Below are 23,021 nucleotides of genomic sequence, written 5' to 3'. Positions count from 1 at the left end.
GCTAAAAGGAGAAGGAGAATAAATAGTTCCTGGATTTCCAGGAAGGGTTCCAAATGGGGTGACTGCATGGCCCCTCAATTTAGAATTACTTACAGGACCGTAGGGTACAGGAATTGCTTAACTGTTTAGAGTTTCCCTCATGGGTGGTGCTGTGGATTTAAAAGGACCAATTGGGACTCAGGCTGTCTGGTTGAGTTCTTTCACACAGTGTTTGCAGTAAACTGGGATCTCCGATGGAACTGGTTAATTTGCATTACAACCTCCTTGAAGTTCAGGATCTCAGTGGCAGTGGGCAGGATGCCATGCTGCCTAAGGAAATTCATTCTTTGTCCAGACAGGCAGTTCACTGTCTTTTTAATTTTTATCGGTATGGCTGATCACTGCACTTCTATCTCAGGTCCTTGCACTAGCTAGCTGCCTTAATCCTAAACTAACTAAATAAACTATCTTCTACAGTAGCACATCGAAGTTGTCCAGTATGGCAGCCCATATTATTATTATTAGTTATAGGATAAACTTACTAAAGCTTGTGAAAGCTCAGAAAATACAGTATCATGTGTCACAGAACCATATAGAACTTTGGTATTGTTTCTGTATATGCTTTTTTACAAGATCTCTTCCTCTCTCCTTTCAAACCTCTTGGTAGAAAATCCAAGCAGAGATCTCAGCTCATGAGCTCACTCTAGAGGAGTTGAGGAGGACCCTGCGCTCTCAGCCTCCTCCTTCCCCAGAGGGCAGGACTGCGAGAGGAGGAAGCCAGGTGGATGTGCTTCAGGTAGGAGCAAGTGAACGGTTTCTTTTTCATTTTCAATATGCTAGGAAGAGAACGGAGAGGAGGAAGAGCTGGTTACTTGGGAACTGCAGTATTCTTTACGATGTAAACTGAGGGAGGGGAGTGATGTACTGATGTCACATTGCACCGCAGGACAGCCGAAACAAATGGTTGCCAGAGTGGAAAAATACGGACTCTGATTTTTATAACTGAGAAGAGAGAGAGGGTGAGCTGGAGTTAGAGGCCAGCTTTCTGTAGCTTGTTCTCTCATTACACCGCCCCTGTCAGGACTGGTGTGGCTGAGCGAACCTGGATGCAGCATTGCGTAGTTCCTTAATGGTTTCTTTGAAATTGACTTTCACCCTGAACTTGTGATAAAGGCCATTTGAGTTCTGGGTTCCTGAGCTATATTTTTTGAACAAGTGAGAAAATTAATGAAGTTTTAGTTCTAGCCAGGCCAGCTTTGTCCAAGTTTATTGTGCAGACTTACTATTTCTGAGATCAAGACATGGCTTGTTGTGTACTTGACAACCCTGAGCTGTGCATTTTCTTAGGGATCAGGTAACCTTACCTGGTTCCTTCAGGGTTTCTTCTTTCGGTTGTGTTACTGAGTACATTCATTGGTGGTTTCTTTCATACCGTTTTAGCTGTATGTGTTCTAATACTGTCTGGTGAGACAGAGTGTTATGCTGATGTGAGTCACTCATTATTTTCATTTTGGTAAACAGAGGAAACTTCGAGAAGTGTCCACAAAATTCCAGCTCTTCCAGAAACCTGCTAACTTTGAGCAGCGCATGCTTGACTGCAAGCGCGTGCTGGAAGGTGTGCAAGCAGAGCTCCCCGTCCTGGAGGTGAAGGACGTGGACCCTGAGGTCGTGCAGACCCACCTGGAGAAGTGCATGGTGAGGGTGCTGGGGGCCCACGGCATTGGCCCAGGATGCGCTGAATGCTGGGGCTGATGACGGAAAGCACACTGTTTTTTAAAAAAGTGTTGTCTTTCCAAAGAAATTTAAAAAAAGAGGAATGAGAGTAAATTTAATGATTACAGTATCATAGATAAAGGGAGCATCTTAATTACAGTGTGACTTTAAGGAATACTTCAGCAGCATGTGAAGTTCAGCTAAATTCTTCAGGATATGGCTATTTTTGCAAGGATAATTTTTTAACCTAGGGCTTCGTGCATGCTAGGTAAGTGCTTTGGTAAATGCTTTGCACTGAGCTATATGCCCAGGTTTCAAGGATGAATTGGAGATAGCCAGACGAATCATACTTTGAAGAGATGTCAGAATCTTACATATTAAAAGAAAAAATCCCTCTTCCAGGAAAATAAGATGAAAAATGTTAAACTTCTAATAAAAATAAAAAAACCTTCTAATTTATGAAGTTTATTGTTCATTTTACTTCATTTTTTGTTACTGGGAACCAAACTCAGGACCTTGTGCTTGCTAGGCAGGTACTATGCCACTGAGGCTATATCCCCAGCCCTAATTTATAAAGTTTAAGCCTAAGATAAAAACGATGAAAGTAATGCCACAGTTAGAATGGATGACCAGATTATTACAGTATAATGCATTTTTCTAGGAAAATAAAAGTTTAAATACAAGTTGAAGCCTAAGATGGGAAAGAAGAAATGATCTATAAGGCTTTATTACTACTTTAGTTTTGAACTTTATAATTCAGTCAAGTAGAAATTTTAAAGTAATGTGGCTTAGGACTACATGATCTTAGCCTTGGTGTTCTGGCTGGAAACCATGAAAAACTATGATGTCATTTGTTAGCTGAAAGTCTGGGGAAAATTCTTTGTGCTTTTCAAAACGGCATTTTCTACATACCTGTTTCTTAGGTGGGAGAAAGAGTGCATGAATAGGAGAAATTTCAACATATATCTGCCTATGCATAAGCAATTACTCACCTCTTGGAATAGCGTGGTAAATAGAACAAGCACTGTCTCCAATCTCATGCCAGTTGTTTAGTGCTGTTAGGTGACCATGTCCCATCTGATATCTCAGGTTAGGATGATGATGTATAGCATCAAGAGAAGGTGCCCAAAGTTTTGGGATTTGAGGCAGCTAGGCTGAGGACATCTCTGAACTTGACCTGCGGAACTCTGGCTTTGTGTGGTCATAGCTATCTTGATGTATTGAATTTTATATAGGTTTACATACATTATTTAAGTCATACACATTAGGGTAGACTGGCTTCTTTAAAGAAATAGAAATAAATAAATAAATAAATGTTAATAACTCCAAATCCCAACAGTCAGAAATAGCCAATGTTTACTTTTTCTAGTCATAGTACTTAGGACTTTTAAAAATATAATGTGTGTGTATGTGTATGTGTTTGTGTGCTCTTGGGCTGGGAATTTAGTCCAAGGTCTTGTGCATGCTAACCATGCTGTTTATCACTGAGTCAGATTCCTAGATCTAAAATACAGTTTTATATGTGTTAGACATCTATTCTTTTTTTTTTTTTTTTTGGTACCTGGAATTGAACTCAGGACCTTGTGCTTGCCAGACAGGTGATTGTGCCACTGAGCTATATCCCTGGCCGACATCTATGTTTTAGTCGTAATATTTTTCTCATTTTGTGTAGAAAAATGTTTATACTATTTTCATAGACATTGAATACACAGATCTGAGTTTTTAAAACAAGCATAAATTCTATTAGCTTATTTTCTTGCCTGATCTGAAAAAGTTATTATAGCCTTGGTTTCCTTTGACCCGACCTTGGAACCACATTTGAGAAAGTTAAATGCCCTTTGATCTTTCTCGTTACTTCTTAGCTGTCAGCTGGTGTGTGCTGCATTTTGAATTAATTCTAGTGGACAAGTTTTTATTACCATGTGAAATTTGTCATTTTTTTTTTTTTTTTTTTTGTACAGAAACTGTATAAAACTCTGAGTGAAGTCAAACTTGAAGTGGAGACTGTGATCAAAACAGGACGGCACATTGTCCAGAAGCAACAAACCGACAATCCCAAAGGCATGGACGAGCAGCTGACCTCCCTGAAGGTCCTTTACAATGAGCTGGGTGCACAGGTGGGAACTGCAGGGCCACAGTCTGTCTGTCTGTCTCTCATTTCTTGTTATTTTTTGGTGCTGGGGATTGAACCCCCTGCCTTGTATTTGCTAAACACAGGCTATCCTATGGAACTCTCTTCTATTTTAAATTTTACTTCTTAGAAAATGTGTTTGAAATTTATGTCATGAATTCTTCCAGTCATGTTTGCTACATTTCTTTAAATGGATACATTAGGATTGCAATGATTGGTATTTATGTAGAAATTTATAATCCAGATTAAGATTTATACCATTGATGGCTACTGGTATTTCAGTATTCTTTTCAGGAAATTCTTTTTAGGAAACTCTTCAAATAAGGTACCTTACATAAACTCAAATTCTTCATCCTTGGATTTCTCACTTGAACATTGTATTGAGAGATGTTGAAATAATAGGACTCTAGTGCATGTTATTTGACAGGAAGTTCATATTCGTCTGTCTGGATCTAAAAACCTTCCAAGCAGCACCTGTTTTGGGCATTTTGGTGAATCCATGTGGGAGTGGCAGGGCCATTTTCTGTCAGTGACTGGATCCAGCTGGCGTCTTGTCCTTTCTTTGTGAATCTTTGCCATGAACCGTGGAGGGCAAAAGAACACATGGAAGGGCAGCCTTCCTCAAAAACTGTTAGGTAAAGTTTTGGATCCTTCTTTAAAAGGACTTGGAACTTTTTGCATAATCCCAGAGAAAAATATTTGAGATTTTGTTATTAATTTAAAACTAATAAGACCAAACAGTCCGTACTTTCTCTAGGCAATTTTGACTTCTCCTGTACAAGGTCTCTGCTCTGTTATGATACATTTTGGTGCATGGTACATCTGGAACACCTATCTTAGAGCTTGTTTTTGTATCATAGAGCTGAGATTATTTGGTACGTATTCACTGGCTGGGCGTTCTTATGGACAAGGGTGGATTTGCTTTTTTTTTGCATTCATTCTCTACTTGTGGCTATGGTTTTAGTATTAATTAATTTTCTCACTTGACCTAATTGTGACTTTCCTGGTTGTCAGGAGCTTTATAAGCATGAGGATCTTGAAGTAAGCTCTCACATTATCTCATGGAGTTTAGGGGAGGTGAAGGGGAGATCGTTAGTCACATAGTCACTTGAGGTGATTTTGGATTGTCCATCTGAAGTGTTCTGAAGAAACATGTGATGCTGTCAGAGTGCCGCTAAAAGAGGACTTGGCCCAGCCTTGGGTTAGGAAAGCTTCCCCAGGAAGTGATGCTTGGAGCTGAGATTTGAAGGATGAGTAAGAGGATAAAACCAGAAGACGGGCTTTAGAGTCTCCTGGAGCAGTGCGTGGAATGGGTCTATGGTATCGTAGTGCGTTTGTGTGGAGTGGGCAGGGATGAGACAGAGAGACAGACAGAGAGAGACAGAGCCAGCCAGTGGGGAGCACAGTGTCAGGAAGGTGGGATGAGATGCTCCCTGCGGGGGTCATAGAGTTTGTGTTTAAATCTCTGGGTTAAGAGCAATAATAAGTAGCTATGACAGTGTTTTTATTTAGTGGGCAGGTACTATGCCCTGACATGTGTTTTTAAACTGTCATGCACTGCAGTTTGGAGACTGAATTGGAGAGAAGCAAGCGTTGGATGTGTGGAGGCCAGCAAGGAAGTCCTGGTACTCAGGGATATGTGATGGTCACTGAACTAAGGTGGACAATGGAGATGGAGTGGCCTGTGCCAGACCTATGTGGGAAGTGGGACCAATAGTAAACACCTTGTGATGGACTAGCTATGGACCGGAGGAGAGGGAGAGACAGGGTCTGAGTCATGGGCTTTAGGCTTCATCACATGGATGCTCCTGCCGCCATCATTGGAATCCCGGGGTGCTGGAAAGAAAGGTAGTGGGGGGAACAACCATACGAACACAGTGGATATGCTGCCTTTTTAAGCACCTTGGAGAGAATTAATTGGAAATGTCAGCTACTCACATGGCTGTTCAGGTCAACAGAATATATCTGGGCTGGAGAGATGATTTTATGAGTCCTTGACATAGAGGCGGTGATTACAATTTTCAGGAAAGGTGAGATTGTTTAAGGAGAGGATATAGCGAACAGAGAAGAGAGCTCTGACCATGTCTTAGGAATTCCACCATTTAGCAAGAAATTTGAAAAAGATGAGCTTCTGAAAGAAACTAAAATAAGTAGCAAGAAATGCTTAGGCACACCAAGAAAACGTGAAGTCTGGCAAGACTGGGAAAGGTGGTATTTTGAGAAAGGGTGTAAACATCTGTCTGAATATTATCAACAGTTAAATATGGTGGCCATATAGAAGTGCCCTTCTATCTGTTGCCATTGAGCTTCTTGCTGAATTTAGCAAGAACAGTTTCTGTGGCATGAAGAGGGTACAAGCTAGAGTGGTGTGGTTCCAGGTATGTGGAAGAGATAAAGAAATGGAGCCAGTCCTGTAAGTAAGTGATTTTGAGGATTTGAATAGGAAAAACGGAGAGATCTTCAAAGGTGGTGGGGTCAAAGCAAGGATTTATTTTTAATTTTTTTTTTAGTGTGAGAGAAGAGTACAGTTTAGTAACTGATGGAAATAATGCTCCTGAGAAGGAATGGTTGACTAAGAGGGAGAAGGGATAAATGGTTAGGTAAAAATTTACAGCTTTGTATGGCCTAATTCAATATGCAGTACATCTTAAAATGTATTGATTAGACTGAGAAAGGTGTGAATTGTTATCAGGTGAACTATGAATTATTCTCCTCCAGGTTACACAAATCTTTCGTGGCATTGAATTTTGTAATGTCTGTGTAGTTGTCTGGACATGTCCAAGTCAAGTATCATTTGAATACATAATACCTTTTAATACAGTAAAAGTGTTTCTTATAACTCGTGTGCAGAGGTGCTGTTAATTTAGAGTCTTGAATTTTAATTAAACTATGTGGCAAAAATATTTCACTCTTAAAAAGGAATTTAACTCTTAAATGTGAGCTCTTAAAAAGGAATAATCAATCCTTGAGGTACGAAAGAATAAAATTGAACCCAGGGACCAGAAAAATCAAGTGTAATCGCATGTTACTTATTAACAAAATCTGATCTGTGTGTCTGCATCATCCAAGGAAGTTCCATTTCATATACCGGGATGACTCACCACTCTTCTCCTTGGATGTTGTTACCGTATGTATGCACTCCTCAGAATAAGAAATTACCTTGTTTAGGTACTGAGTTGTGATATCCCTTAAGGCGACATCTTGTCAACTTTGTTACATCCATTTGCCTGTAAATGCCCCGAGTTTATTTTTCTTCATGACAGAGGAGTACTCCATGTGTATAGATATCACCTTTTCTTTTCCATGTGTACAGATATCACCTTTTCTTTTTCCCTTCCTCTGTTGATGGACATACACCATTTCTGAGGTCAGGCTGCTTAAATTTTGCAGCTATGACCATGAGTATCCATGGACCCTTGTAAACTATGCTGCTCTTGTCTTGACGTTAACCTCTTCAAGTTTCACTTTCCTTATGTATGAAGTAGAAAGAACAGCAGGGCCTATCACAGGGGTTGCTGTGGATTTTATTGTGTGACACATGTATGAGGTATGATTAAAAAATGCATTAGATGTTTAAATTACAAATTAAAATTATTACAGCCTAGGGTACATTGCCATTAACATTCTTAGCACACCCCAGAAGTTCAGTCCATTTTGCTCTTGATCAGCAATGAGAACAAAACACTAATAAGGTTTATGTTGCATAGTCGTGTACCGTGTTTTAAGTTGTGTGGTTAATTGTAAAACATAGAGTTGTGAACATGTGCTGTTCCCCCTACCGCCCATATTTCTGTAATAGAGTACATTTACTTAAAGGGAATCCTCCCTTGAGATGATTCTAGGCCACCTCTGTCCACTGATAACCCATGCTAATTACTGACTCTCCCTTGGTTGGAAGTGCGATGCCAGTCCTTTGTGTGTGTATTTTCTCACTAGTTCTCATAACAGGGACAAGATACGAGTGGTGGGGCTATGATGGCAACTCAGCACCCAGCTGCCATGCTGTCGTGACTCCCTGTAGACTTGTAGCACTGGGGGGGATTCTGAGGTGCTGCAGATGTGGGCTACGCATGTTTTGGGGTGAAACGCAGGTCAGTTTGTATGTTTAGTTGGAGCTCTGACTCCCATTTGTGTTCGTTCTCATCTCGGTCTCACCTCCTCTCGCCTGCAGGTGACAGAAGGAAAGCAGGACCTGGAAAGAGCATCTCAGCTGGCCCGGAAGGTGAAGAAGGAGACCGCCTCTCTCTCTGAGTGGCTCTCTGCTACGGAGGCTGAGTTGGTGCAAAAGTCCACGTCGGAAGGTGTGCTCGGCGACTTGGACACGGAAATCTCCTGGGCGAAGGTCAGTGGCCATTCAGGTGGCCCTGTGTGTGGTCGCGGTGTTTGCTCAGGGCATTCTGGGTAGACACTGTTTCCTTCGGTTTCATATTACACAGAGCCTTTTCTTTGTTCCATTATTTTTTCCATTTCTCTGTCCTGGAACATTTTAAAAGCAACTATTTTAATAAGATATTTTTATCTGGGTTCCAAAAGCATTAGACCCGCGTGGAACATTGAGGTCTTTGTAAGCATGATTGCTTATGGGGTACTTGAAAACATGTTTTAATCAGCCACTTTCAAAATCTATGACAGTTTCTCAGTGTTCAGTCTTTACAAAGCATTGTGCTGATTTTAATTCTTCTTTAATAATTTTTGTGCTGACAACTAATCTTTCTCTCACAAACTAGCTGATGTGAATAACTTAAGGACAGAATTTCTGAAAATCAATGCTAGAGTTCTCTTTAGCCATATAGTTGCTTTGAAACTGCAGAGATGAGAGGGTTGATTGGGGAATTCTTTCTTTGGAGGCAGACAAAGCCCGCAAGGGAGTTCTTTCTCCAATGCATGCTGTTTTCCTCAATTCCTTCCCTAAGAAAGAAGCAGGTATGCTAGAGAGAGTGCAGGAAGTAAATGATCGACAGTGCTTGTACAAAGGCTCACCTCTGGAGTGCCTGCAGTGGAGAGCAGGTCTGGGAGGGAGCAGGCTGGCGCGACACTGCTCTCTGTGGCCCTTCTGTGGCGGTGACGCTGGAGAGAGTCAGGCTGTTGGACACTGGGAAGGACAGGCTCAGTTCGGGAGACTAATTCATGAAAGGTGTGAATGTACCATGAGTTCAGAGGGACAGGAGGTGAAGAAAGGGTTATACGAAGGAAATACGTGTTTGTTGCGAATGGCTTTTATCGGATTGAGATAAGGGCCTTCAGGATTTTTTTTTTTTAAATCATGAATTGCTGTTGATTTTGTCAAAAAGCTTTTTTTCTGCATCTGTTGAGATGATCATTTGATTTTTGTCCTTGCTTCTGTTTGTTTTGTTTTTTCTTTTGTTTTCTTTTTTTTGTTTTTGAGAAGGGGTCTCACTTTGTAGCACAGGCTGGCCTTGAACTATGTAGCTCAGGCTGCCTAGCACTCACAGTGATCCTCTTGCCTCAGCCTCCCAAGTGCTGGGTGTCCTTGCTTTTGTTTGTGTGATATTTGACATTTATTGATTTGTGTATGTTGAATTGTGCTTCCATCCCTGGGACATAATCTACGTGACAGTTAACTGATTGTGTCAACCTGAGTGAGAAATGCCCAACTAAACTGGATCAGCATAGTTTTGGATGTGGGTGAGGGGATTTACTGAAGACAGGAGACTCACCCTGGATGTAAGTGACAGCAACCAAAAGGCTTGCTGCCTCAGTGGAATAAAAGGGAAATGAAGAAGGAAGGCTCGCCTTGGTTTCTCTGAAGGCGCTTCAGTGTTCACCTGCGCCTTGGATGTCATCTCCCGGCTTCCAGCACAGACCTGCATTGCAGTGGGCTCTGGGCCTTCCCTGGATCCCTGGATCTGCAGTGCACAGCCAGTCATTTTGCACTTTTCCGCACCTGACTCTGTGGGAGGCCAGTGACAGCCAATCTTGTAAATCCTTACATGTTTATATGTCCTGCATTATGTCTGTTTCTCTAGTAAGCCCTGACTGATTCAGATTTTGGCACCAGATGTGGCTCTAGAGAAATAGAATTGCAAAGATGAAATTCCACAATGGCTTTAGGGGTTGCTAGAGTTGGCTCTTTAATTTGATGAGAACTAAGGCTGCCATGGTTTCTCCTAATTCTATGGAGGATACAGATAGTCCTTGGTGTGAACTGTTTAGAGTAATGCACAGTGTAGGGTCCATTTAACCATCCTAATTCACCACTTGTGAGATGTAAGGAATTTAGTGATTCCACCTGTGATACTTTTGAATATTTTTGGTAGAGTGGGCAATATAATGATACTGGCTGGTTGCTCTCAGCATCTCTGGCCAACCTGTGTAGGAAACGAGTGAGCCCAAAGCACCTATAGGAAATCTAAAATTTTCTAATCCTGAGGACAAATTAATAAAGGAAAAGAAAAAGCTCAAGGATTCAAATTCCCAGCTCCAGACACACATAAAGCATTTGAAAGTTTCTATATGTGTCCTGAAAGAGAATCTCCTCTCTTTAGCCTTAAGATCAAGATTACAGAAATCCAAACATAGACCCTTATAATTTGATTAGTTCAAATACAGCATAAGTTTAATCAGCCTCAAATGGTATCTGAAGTAAGGGTGAGGGTGCGGGTGCTGATCAGAAAAAAAAGGGCAATGGTTTTAAAAATATTGTATCCCATGTAAATGCTCACCAAAAAGTGGTCTCAGCAGAAGAGGACTTTAATAATCAAGTGGCTAGAATGACGCATTCTGTAGTTAGCAGTCACTTCTTTCTTCAGCCACCCGGTCATTGCCCAGTGGGCTCCTGAACAGAGTGGCCATGGTAGCAGGGATGGAGGTTATGCATGGCTTTAGCAACATGGATTCCCACTCACTGAGGCTAATCTGGCCACAGCCTTGCTGATACCCAGTATGCCAGCAGCAGAGACCAACACTGAGTCCCTGATATGGCATCATTCCTTGGAGTAATCAGCCTGTGACACGGTGGCAGGTTGGTTCTATTGGACCGCTTCCACCATGGAAAAGAGAGCACTTCGTGCTTTCTGGCATAGACACTTATTCTGGATATAGATCTGTTTTCCTTGCATGTAATGCTTCTGCCAAAACTTATCATCATGGACTTACAGAATGCCTTTACCCACCATCATGGAATTCCACACAGCATTGTCTCTGCCCAAGAAACACATTTCATAGCCAAAGAAGTGAGGCAATGGACTCATGCTTATGGAATTTACTGGTCTTGATATGTTTCCCTCCATCCAGAAACAGCTGCATTGATAGAAAGGTGGAATGGTCTTTTGGAGACATAAGCTAGGTGGCAGTAGCTTGGAGGATTGGAGCGAGGTGTTTGAAAAGGTTGTGCATACTTTGAATCAGCATCCACTATGTATATGGTGCCGTGTTTCCCATAGGCAGGATTCATTGATCCAGGAATCAAGGGGTGGAAGTGGGACTGGTAGCACTCACCATTACCTGTAGTGATCCACTAGCAAAATTTATGCTCCTGTTCCTGCATCCTTGTGCTCTGCTATCTTAGAAGTCTTAGTTCCAGAGAGGGGAAGGCTCGTACCAGAAAGCACAGCAGTGGTACCGTTGAACTGGAAGCTCAGATTTCCCCCAAGTCATTTTGGTCCCCTCAAGGCTCTGAGTAAACAAGCTAAAAAGAGAGTCACAGTGTTGGCAGGGGCGATTGACTGTTTTAGTTATTTTTCTCTTGTTGCTGAGATAAAATACCTGACACCCAAAGTGAAGGATGGAAAGGTTTATGTAGCTCACAGTTTGTGGAGGTTTCAGTCCTTAATCAGCTGCCTCCAAGGCAAGGTGGCACATAGTAGAGAGGCAACAGTTCATGGCAGCAAAAGCAAGAGAAGCGGGAGAGACAAGCCTCTTTCTCTCCCTTGTATTGTATCCAGTCTACCAGGATTAGGGTGGTGCCAATCCTGTCAGTGGACTGATCTAGAAATCATTCACCCTTAATCCCAGCATTGCACCACTAATCAATCACACACTCTAGATTCAGCCATCTCCTAAAAAAGCCCACCTGAGACGGCATAAGGCTTTAGGGCACATCTAGAGCCAAACCATAATACTGACCCAGACTATCTAGGGGAAATTAGACTATTACTGCACAATGGAGGAAAGGATGAATATATTTGGAGTGTAGGAGATCCCAAGGATGCCTTTTAGTGTTAGCATGCCCTATTATTAAGGTCAATGGAAACTACAACAACCCAATCCAGGCAGGATGACGTATGGTCCAGAACCCCCAGGAATGAAGGTATGGGTTACCCCACCAGGGAAAGAACCAAGACCTGCTAAGGTGCAGGGGTAGTAGTTCTCTCCTAATGTGCTTCCTATAAATATGTTTATAGAATTAATATTGGTTCTTCAGTACTGCTAATCCTATGTTATAATGTTCAAGATATGAAAGGTTAGGGGTAAGCATCTCCAAAGAAAACTTGCCTTGTACTCTGAGGGAGAATTAGTGCATTTCCGTTTGTAAGCAGGTGTAATTATGAACTTGTCGTTTTATCTGGACCGTGGTTTAAGGAAATGTGTCTGATTGTCAGGTTGACAAGGGGTGGACTGTGATAGTTAATGATTGTGTCCAATTGAGTGAGAAATGCCCAACAAAATTGGATCAGCATAGTTCTGGGTGTGGGTGAGGGGATTTAATGAAGACAGAAAACTCACCCTGGGTGTGGGTGACAGCAACCAATAGGCTTGCTGCCTGAATGCAAAAAAGGGAAAAGGAAGACGACTCCTTTTGTTTCTTCAGAGGAGCTCTAGTCTTCACCTTTACCTTGGGCAGTGTCTCCTAGCTTCCTTCAAAGACCCTTTGGCCTTCCATTGCAGACCTTTTGATTTCCTGATAGGGACTTGCAGGGGACACTACAGTGAGGTCCAGGCCTTGACTGGATCCTTCGGATCTCCAGGGCACAGACAGTCCTTTTGCACTTTTCCACACCTGACTCTGTGGATGGCCATTGTAAGCCAATCTTGTAAATCCTTATATATTTGTATATCCTACATTAAATCTGCTTCTCTACTAAACAATGACTGGCGCAGCCTACTTGGTTATGATGTATGATCTTTTTAATGATTTGTTGCATTCTCAGGATCTTGTTGAGAATTTTGGCATGTATGTGTATTAAAAGGATTGGTCTGTAATTTTCTTTTTCAGTTAGGTTTTTATCTGGTTTTAGAATCAAGGTAGTGCTAGCATCCTAGAATGAGTTTGGAATCACACCTTCCCTCTCAATTACATTATAGACTTTGAGGACTACTGGTGCTAGATCTTCCCTGAGATTTTTATAGAATTTACTGGTAAGTCTGTAGGGTCCTGGGCTTTTCATAGTTGCTAGGTTTTTTTATTACTGCCTCAACTTTTATTACTGCCTATTATTGTGGTATTCAAAGTTTTTATATCTTTTTGATTCAGCTTTGGTACTTGGTATGTGTCTAGGGATGTATCCGTTTCTTCTAGATTCTCCAATTTATTGGATTACAGGTTTTTGAAGTACTTATTAATATTCTGGATTTTCATTGTGTCTGTTGTTATTTTCCTCTTTGTTTTTAGTTTTTTTCAGGTAGGTCAAGTATTTTCTTTAACTATTTCAGGCTGCCTTTGAACTCACCATGTAGCCCAGGTTGTCCTTAAACTTGTGGAAATGCTCCTGGCTCAGCCTACAGAGTGGTGGGATTGCAGATGTGCACCAACACACCTGTTTGTTTTATTTTTTTCCCTTCATTTCTAATCTCATTGATACAGGTCTTTTCTTCCCTCGTTTGGGTAACAGGTATGACTTTTTCAGTGTGAAGTGTGACAGCAAAAGTAGCACAAATTTCACAAATTTTCTTTTCTTTTTTTTTTCTTTTTCTTTTTTTTACAATTTCTTAACATAGATCTCAGCACCTACAGCATACAATTTTTTTCTTTCTTTCTTTTGAATTAAAACAAGCATTTTACAGCTTCTCTTGGCTTTCTAAATTGCTAGAATCACAACTTTGTGCTTTGGACCCATTATTAAATAAAATAAAGTTTATTTGAACACACAGCACTGTGATACAGTGCCAGGACCTAGTAACCCCAACAGCCAGGAAGTGAGTGGATACACAGGGTTTACACCTTGAATATCCTGGACAGAGGAATGATCCTGTCCTGTCAGGGAGGAGCAGGAAGACATGGGATTTCACTGTGCTTATCAGAACAATGGACAAAAGTTCTAAATTGCTTATTTCTTGAATTTTGCATTCACTATTTCTGGACTGTGGTTGAGTAGAGTTAACTGAAGCTGAGGATGATGGGGAATTACTCTAAGCAAGTTGAATGAAATTTCTATAATGCCGTATAAGAAAAGGAGCAAAAGTCACACATAATCAAAGGCGCTGGTTTAATCTTTTTCAGCACATTTTAACACATATAGCCATAGGCATCTATTTAAAAAACAGTTATGTTGTACCTAGTGTTTTGTGTTCTTCTTTGAAAAACTTTTATCTTGTATGTTTTCCTTTACCTGTATTTTTGCATTACATTTTGGTGATGTGCATAGTATTTCATTCACTTTAATTTTTATTGTCTCATGTCCATTTACAGTACTTCCAGTTTTCACTATTGTAAATTGTTGTAAATTTATTGCAGAGGATAAATTGGGTCAAGGGGTATATAGATTCTAAAGTTTAGCACATATTTAGAAATGCTGTATGTACCACCTGGGAATGAGAATTTTTATTTGCTTGTTTTAACCATGACCTAGACAATGGTTGGCAAACATTGTGTTTTGGCCATTTAATTAGAGAATTTTCCATAAGCTTAGAGGCCACCTGCAACTCTTTTGAGAAAATTAGTGTAATTCAGACCATTTTTTTACTCACAGATTGTCTTTTAAGTTAGAGCTGTCTGTCCTGATTATTAAAGCTTATTAGAGTGTGTATTATTTAACAACTTTTTGCACCTGCACTTTTTGTCCTGTGTTTCTTAAAAGAAATTTTATTGAGGCATGAAATCTATCATTTTTTCTGCCGTTAGTGTTTAGAGAGGCCAGCTTTACTCCCACATTATGTAGTTATTATAGTTTCTTAAAGGTTCTTCACACTTTCTTCTTTTTACCTTTCTCTTTAATTGTTAGGGAGTTTATTTTGCTATAAGTCATAAGCTAAGGTGTTAAACATTTTCCCAAATAGTTAAACCCTGTCTATTAGGAAACAATCATTTTCCCTACTGATTTGTCACACCAAATCCCTATATTCTTATTTACCTGACTCTTTTGTTTTCTTCTTCTCTGATCTGATCCTTTAAAACATGCCAATTCTTCAACTGTTAAACTATGTAACTACATGTACATGTTTTAATTATAATTAAGGGGTTCCCTGTCTTTATTTTCTTTTTGATGAATGCTCACATGAGCTTTAGAATTATTATTCTCAAATTCTTAAGACTTCTGGTGGAAATTTTGAATTGCTTGATATTTATAGACTTTTTTTGGAGGGGAAGTCATATCTTGTTCAGTGTTTTTGTTAACATGCTATGTTTCATTTTCTCACCAATTTTTAATGTCCTTACATTGTGTTTTAAATTTTTTCTTCATAAACATTATATATATGTGTAAGGAGGGGCTGGGGATTTAGCTCAGCAGCACAGTGCCTGCCTGGCAAGTGCAAGGTCGTGAGTCCAATTCCTAGTACCGGAGGAAAAAAAAACCAAAAAAAAAGAGTTGTGTAGGGAAGTTATTTCTACATATTTATTTTATTGCTATGTGAATATATGAGTTTTCTTGTTTTAGTAAGTACTTATGGTTAGTATGTAACTGGTATTAAATATTGTATATATAATATTTGATCATCTTTATCTCTGTACCCAAATTCATTTTTAAATTTTCTTTTTTTATTTTAAAGATAAAATGAAAAAAATGAACAGACATAAACAAAACAACATCCAAACAATAGATGCAATACAGAATTTCAGACAAGGTGATAGGAAATTAACAGTGGTTGTTGCATTACATATTGTTATCTTCAAGTTGGTTACTCAGTTAAACAAATATAGGCATGTCAGATTGATCAAACAATTAAACATTACCGGTTCCTTTCAATAAAGCAGTAGAAGTCAGTAATACAACTGTCTTAGCTATCCTGTGTGTGTGTGTGTGTGTGTGTGTGTGTGTGTGTATATATAATATATATATATTTTTTTCTCCCTTCTTTCTTTTTCTCTTTTCCCTCATCCCAGTTGTTCTTTCCTTTTCAGCAATTTCTTTCCCTTTCACAATATCAAATTTAGTTTGAAAGTTGATACTCATCATTTATTTAAAGAGTGTAAATAATAATTTTTTCTCTCAAGGAATTTTACATTCTTAAATTTCCACTTAATTTTATTATAGATTTGAAATAATGAAGATGGAATATATAAATCACATAGCACATTCTTTTCACTCTAGTGAAGTAAACATCAGTGTGAAAAAATAATCACATCTCATTAATATTCTGACTTCAGATTAAAGAAACATGCATATTCCATCACACTTTAGTGCTTTTGCACTTCAAGATTATGTAAAATTACTTTAATGTAAAGCTTAAATGGCATTTTTATGTTTGAACTTAAGTAATATTTTTATTTCATAGTTTAAGGTTCATTTTGAGCATATTTTCTTTATTATAAAATCTGTTATTATTGTGCTATTTAAATTTTATTTCTTATGGATGATTATTTCTCCTAGTTCAAACAGCCTGTTCCAGTTATTTGGTAAATAACTCTGGAAGGAATGCCTGTGCCTTAACTGCAGAGAGCGGGGGCTGCATCCCTCCTCCTGACCTCTGCCCCTTCTTATTCCCTCTTTCTCCCCGTCTCCTCCTCCTACTGCTTTTCTCTCTGCTGGGCAGGAATACATGCAAGATATTTCAGTGCACCCATAAGTATTCTAGTAATTGACGTGGTCAAGTGCCTGTTTAAATCTCAGCTCTGTTGTGAATTCTCAGTTTGTCTGCTTTTTCAAATATGATTGAATGATGATCATGTGCCAACTTGAGCTCCTTGAAATATGTACTTGGTTTTAACATTATTTGGAGCAAGTGCAACAGTTTCAAAATGGCACAAGGAAATTAGCAGCAGTAAGATAGGTATCTACACATGTTGCGATTTGACTGAAAGAGTTGGGTGTCTTCCAACACTGTCACTGTACACTTGGCCTGGTCAGACTTAAAACTGTATCAGTCTAATTGTCTCATACCATCCGGTTTCCTTTGCCTGTTGTGACAGTTTTAAGACCAAAGCATAGACTTGTTAGTTCTCCTTCAATTTACTTAATATAAAACATTTTTTTGTAATGTTTATATGCCAGACTGTATATTAAGCAACCTAGATACAGGACATACTCCTTTCAAATGATTATTCTACACCCAGTAATTTTCTGTCCTAATCTAGTGGATAAGTTTATAATTAAATTTTTTTTTTTTTGAGGCAGGATCTTGCTATGTAGTGTAGGCTAAGCTGGACTCACTGTGTAGTTCAGCCTAGCCTGGAACTCAGTGATTCTCCTGCCTCAGGCTCCCCATTGCTGGGATTACAGGTGTGCGCCCCCACGCCTGGCTAGAAGAGAAATTTATTATGAATGCTGTAGAATTATGATTTCTGAAATCCTTTTGCTTTGCCAATGTGCAGTTACTGAGAATAACATTGGTTCTGTGTTTCTAGGGCTATGATGTTTGAAAAAAATAGACTTTATACTTAAATAAAATAACTGTGTGTTTCATATCTGAGTATGGTACTCTTTTTGATATTATTTAATTAAACACTTAAATTTTCATTAGAAACTCAAGAACTCTTACCATACTGATAAGTTGAGTTGTTGTAACCCTCTGAAATATTACATGTTATCTAGGAAGTCATGGACTGCTGTGTATGTGTACAAGAAAAGTTTTTAAAAATTAAGATAATATACATACATTTTACAATTCCTGAAAGATCAAGTGGGTCTCGGTGTTATTTTCTAGAATGTTCTGAAGGATCTGGAAAAGAGAAAAGCTGACTTAAACACCATCACGGAGAGCAGTGCTGCGCTCCAGAACTTGATTGTGGGCAGCGAGCCGGTCTTAGAGGAGAGGCTGTGTGTCCTCAACGCTGGGTGGAGTCGAGTTCGCACCTGGACCGAGGATTGGTGCAACACCTTGATGGTATGCTGCAAGAGAAATTTCATCCTGAAATTGCTTCTCTCCTTTCATTATTTTTATATGCTTACAGTTTTTTTTTTTTCCTGGTACGGGAATCAAACTCACAACCTTGAGCTTGCCAGGCAGGCACTGTGCCACTGAGCTAAATCCCCAGCTCCTATGCTTACAGTTTTGATTAGATTTCCCAATCCTGTTTTTTGGTATGTCCCAGTAATATTTTGCTCGTGAATGACTTTCACTAAAAAATCCATTTTACTTTCCTGTAATAACTTCGCTTTACCTCTTTGACAAGGTAAGAATTGGAAGAAATTCACTATATCTCTATTAAGGAATAAAATAGTCATGCTATACATAGTTTTTATTTCGTAAATGTCATATGGAATTTAATTTTCATATTACTGTAGGTTATTTATATACATATGAAATTATTATAATAGTCTAATAATAGTGTACTAGGTAAGAGCATAAGTTCTAGCATCTGACTAAAAATTTTGACTGTTCACTGAATGACACTGGTCAAGTTACTAAAATGTTCTCTAAGCCTCAATTTTCTCATCTGTAAAATGACCATTATTGTCATTTTACCTGGTGCAGTTTTTAGAACTAACAGGTCTAAGCTTTGGTCTTAAAACTGTTATAATGGGCAAAGGTAACTAGCTGGTATGAGATAGTTAGATTGGTACAGTTTTAAGTTTGACCAGGCCAAGTGTTCATTCACAATGTTGGAAGTCACAAAATTCTTTTAGTCAAATAACAACATGCATGTACACCTATCTTACTGTTACTAAATTGACTTAAACTGGTGTCATGTAACTATATGCAGAACAATTTTAAGTATTATTGTAATGATTATGATTGTTAAATGTTGTAAATGTAGTAGTCTTCTGTTTATGCATTATATTGTTATTTCATGGAAATTTGACCATTTAATTTTCATAGTGGTGTTCTGTGTCTTTTATACTAAAAAGGAATATATGGTAACCCCATTCTTCCTTCCAAAAATAGAAGATCCTTTATAATTTATTTTTTAATTCTGACATCTCTGATAGGACTCTTATAAAACTCATAGAATTACTAGGTAGTGGACAGATACAGAAGAAATTTGAGCAGTTATTGGAATCAGTGAAGATGTGTCTGTCCATGAAGATCAGGGCTTAGATCTTGATCTCATAGGTTCATATATCTGAGTCCATGACTTAGGACTGCATCAGCTTCAATAAGCAATGTAATGTCACTAAGCTTCAATTTCCATATATATTATATATCATGTAAGGAATTTTCATCTATCTATAAAATGGGAATAAAGGAACGTATCTTAACAGAGTTGTTCACTGTTGTATATGATAATGAGTATATTCTTCTTAGCTTAAGAATGTTTTAAAATGTTTTATATATTCTTTTTTGTTATGTTCATTTTAGTTATTACTACCTTTATTTCACATGCTCTGAGCTCTTGCTGCTGGACTTTTTAGTCTGTCTGTCCCACATCCCTCTTGCAGGTATTACATTTCTACTTCTATTACAGCGTTTCATTTCTAAGTCTGGTGCTCATTACTTCTTGCTTAGTCCCTGGATCACAGTCCGAATTTTTTCATATCACTTATTAATTAATACTTCCTTTCTCCATCCTCTTCCTATATTGTAGATTAACAATGTTTCCTTTTACTAATTCTTTTGTAATTTTTCTAGTTTCCTTTGTGTTATAAAATCATTCTTGACAAATGCCAATTTCATCATACCCCCCACCTTTTTGATCAAGCGCTAACTTCTTTTATCCTTCTGAACTTTTGAAGTTTCAATCTGCTCCAGTGTTTGTTCAGCGTTCAAATCCTTTCTTTCATTTGCGTTTTAGTCCTGCTGCAGGGAGCGTGACTGAGGTCTGTGCCTATGAGTGCTGAGGGCTGGCAACACTGGCCAGAAGAGGGGCCTGCCCTTCAAGTGGAGAGTGTCTCTTGGACAGGCAGAATCTCATTCAGTTCACATTTTCATCATTTATTAATATTATGTTCTTATTCATAATCGATGAGTTTTTAAGAATATGGTTGAAGGGAACAAATGAGATCGGTAGTAATATAAGAATTTGAAATGAGAAACAAACTTGAAATTGAGAAAAAACTTTTGTCTTTTATTGTACTTCCACTTTTGGTGACATGGAGTCTAAATCAAATAAATGTAAAACGGACTTAGCACAGCTGTTCATTATTGGATTGAGATTTATTCACTGCAGAAGAGCTGTGTAAGAAGACGAAAGCCCTTCTTTAAATTCATTGTACAGCTTGCTCTTTGAAGGTCTTTTAAATCGCTTCTGAGATTATCATCTTAAATATTTCATACGATTGTGTCTGTGTTTTATTAATTCCTTTCTAGAACCATCAGAACCAGCTGGAAATATTTGATGGAAACGTTGCTCACATAAGTACCTGGCTTTATCAAGCTGAAGCTCTGTTGGATGAGATTGAAAAAAAACCGGCGACTAAACGGGAAGAAATCGTCAAGGTAGCAAACTAGAGGAATCAGTAACACTTTGGGGAATGGGATGTTTTCCTGTTGTCTTTTCTTTATGTGGGGCCCTCAGTTACTCGTGTCCATCTTCTTCTCTTGCTCCTGACTCATTCACGTTTATTTTGTTGGGAGAAACCAAATTACCAAGGAGATTTTTTGGGGGGCGGGTACTGGCAGTCAAACTCAGGACCTTGCGCTGGCCAGGCAGGTGCCACGCTGCTGAGCTATATCCCCAGGACTCCAGGGAGTTTTATATGAATGTCTTTCACTCTTTGGTTGCGCTGAAATCTCTAAGAAGTGATGTCTAGGCATCCCAGACATTTTATTTACTTTCTTTAATTCTGTGTAAGCATCACAACCATGTTTGATTTTGGTATTTGCCACGGGATAATTTTGTGTGTGTGTGTTTTTTTCCCCACAATTAGCGTCTAATATCTGAGCTGGATGATGCCAGCCTCCAAGTTGAAAATGCCCGTGATCAGGCCGTTATTTTGATGAATGCACGTGGAAGCTCGAACAGAGAGCTTGTAGAACCAAAGTTAGCCGAACTGGATAGAAACTTTGAAAAAGTATCTCAACACATCAAAAGTGCCAAAGTGAGTAATTACATTTTTATTTTTTTTTGTTGTGTTTTGTTTTTCTTCCAGTATCAGGAATCGAACTCATGACCTTGCACTTGCCAGGCAGGTGCTTTGCCACTGAGCTAAATCCCCAGCCCAGTAATTATATTTTTACAAAAAACTGTTTTTTCTAGGCATGTGTCTAGTGGTAGATGGTAAGACAGTGTAGACATAAAATTCTAAAAGTTGAAATAATTTTAATCTCCTTCTCATTTGAATGGACCATTTGTCCTTATATATTTGTGAATGTGAATGTAGAGATGAGGCAAAGAATTACAGGTGAAACATCCCATTTGAGGAAAAGTTCAAAGACTCAAATAAAGCTTAGGATAGGCTGGGACTAATTTCCAAGCTAGGTATGAATGTTAGACACATAATTTTTCGGTCATACTTTAATATATGTGTTCACAGTACACACTTAATGTTTTTTTTTTTGAGCTTACTGTTTATAAATGCCAAATTTATAAGTAACTTCACAATTTAAACTTCATGGAGAGATGGCTTTCCTGATGTTATAAACTGAAAAAGAAGATAATAGATAAGAACTTCTCTTTTCTAAAAAAGGTATTTATTTGTGCTATCTTGTTTTAATATTCAGCTCCCTCTCCTTGTTTTATGAAGAGAGGAAAGGAAGCATTTTATCCAGTATTCTCAGGCCCTGGCCAGGGAGCGGATGTTGAGTACATGTTAAGTTTAAAAGAAGGAAACATTTTGATGATTTAGTGGGGCGAGGTGGTGGGCGGCGGGCGGCGGGGAACCATAGCTGACTTTTGGCTTCCAGGTCAGCCAAACCAGGTGTTCATTCTGAGGAATCACAGAATTCTGAGTTTTTACAGATCTCACTTGTGCCCATGATGTGACTTTTTTTTTTTTTTTGACTATTCAGTTAATTCCTTGAGGGTTGTATATTGAAATTATTGCAGAGGAAGGAACCTCTTTTTTGCAGGGAGTAACTACTATCTGATTTGCTTTAGTGAGGAGTATCTGATGTGGTAGGCCAAGTGATCTCTCAGAGCCTTAGGAATACGTCTGCTTTATTCACAGCTTTCAGAAAAGAAGCAAAAGCCTTGCTTTAGCTTTTCCTTCCTTAACCTTGATCATATCTCCTTATTTTCTGCCCCGAGTTCATGTCATTCTTTTTTCTTAGACTTATGAGTAATTTTTCGTAGTATAAGACATAATGCAGATGATATACGGGTGAGGTGAGAGGAAGTATAAGGAAACAAAGTCATCATCATCCCCATAAATAACTTCTGTAAATGTTTTAACACATACTGCTATTTTTTTCGTACGTATGTGATAATTACATATCAAAATATTTGCAGTTTTGAATGTAATTATTTGACATGGTTTTTAGTGGTAGTAGAGTATTCCATTCGGTGATCTGTTGTCATTCCCTAAGTTAATGTTCCAGTTTTATTGACCTTCTGTGAATATTATATTTGTTAAAGTCATCTTATGCATATCTCTTTGTTCCGCTCTTAACGTGCCCTTTGGGTCAATTCTCAGAGTTCCTTGCAATTTTTGCAAAAACTTGGGCATATGAAGATTGTCGCATAGATGGTTCAAACAGCCAGATAGAAAATTTGTGCCCATTCCTACTTCTATAATTGGGATGCAAGAATGCTAGGTTCTCATACTTAGCCAATACTAGATGTTGTTTTCCTACATTTAGTTTTATTAAAATTGGTCATGTCAGAAAAATTTCTAGCACACAAATGTGAAGTTTTTCTATACAGACATTATCTGAAAATACTGGGTTGGGAACTGCATCAGTTTTTGAAGTTCAGCTATCAAAACCCAATGAGAAGCAGGGTGTGGTGGTGCACACCTGTAATCCCAGCACTTGGGAGGCTGAGGCAGGAGGATCGTTGGGAGTTCGAGACCAGCCTGGGCTACAAAGTGAGCTCAAGGCAAGC

The 23,021-nt window shown here is 38.8% G+C and overlaps 1 protein-coding gene across 4 annotated transcripts in view; it reads left to right on the top strand.

Annotated features, from left to right (window-relative positions):
• Utrn (utrophin) overlaps positions 1-23,021 on the top strand; it is a 506,964-nt gene that overhangs the window by 190,318 nt on the left and 293,625 nt on the right. For all 4 annotated transcript variants that reach the window (XM_005389232.2, XM_005389234.2, XM_005389233.2 and 1 more), the window contains 7 exons: positions 647-775; positions 1,501-1,674; positions 3,654-3,809; positions 7,995-8,165; positions 17,804-17,983; positions 20,348-20,476; positions 20,908-21,078. In XM_005389232.2, the coding sequence (XP_005389289.1) occupies positions 647-775; positions 1,501-1,674; positions 3,654-3,809; positions 7,995-8,165; positions 17,804-17,983; positions 20,348-20,476; positions 20,908-21,078 (1,110 nt within the window). The remainder of the gene's footprint in view (positions 1-646; positions 776-1,500; positions 1,675-3,653; positions 3,810-7,994; positions 8,166-17,803; positions 17,984-20,347; positions 20,477-20,907; positions 21,079-23,021) is intronic.

The sequence above is a fragment of the Chinchilla lanigera genome, unplaced genomic scaffold (assembly GCF_000276665.1).
Source record: "Chinchilla lanigera isolate Chin_1 unplaced genomic scaffold, ChiLan1.0 scaffold00035, whole genome shotgun sequence".
NCBI lineage: Eukaryota > Metazoa > Chordata > Mammalia > Rodentia > Chinchillidae > Chinchilla > Chinchilla lanigera.
This window is presented reverse-complemented; position numbering and strand designations above follow the sequence as displayed.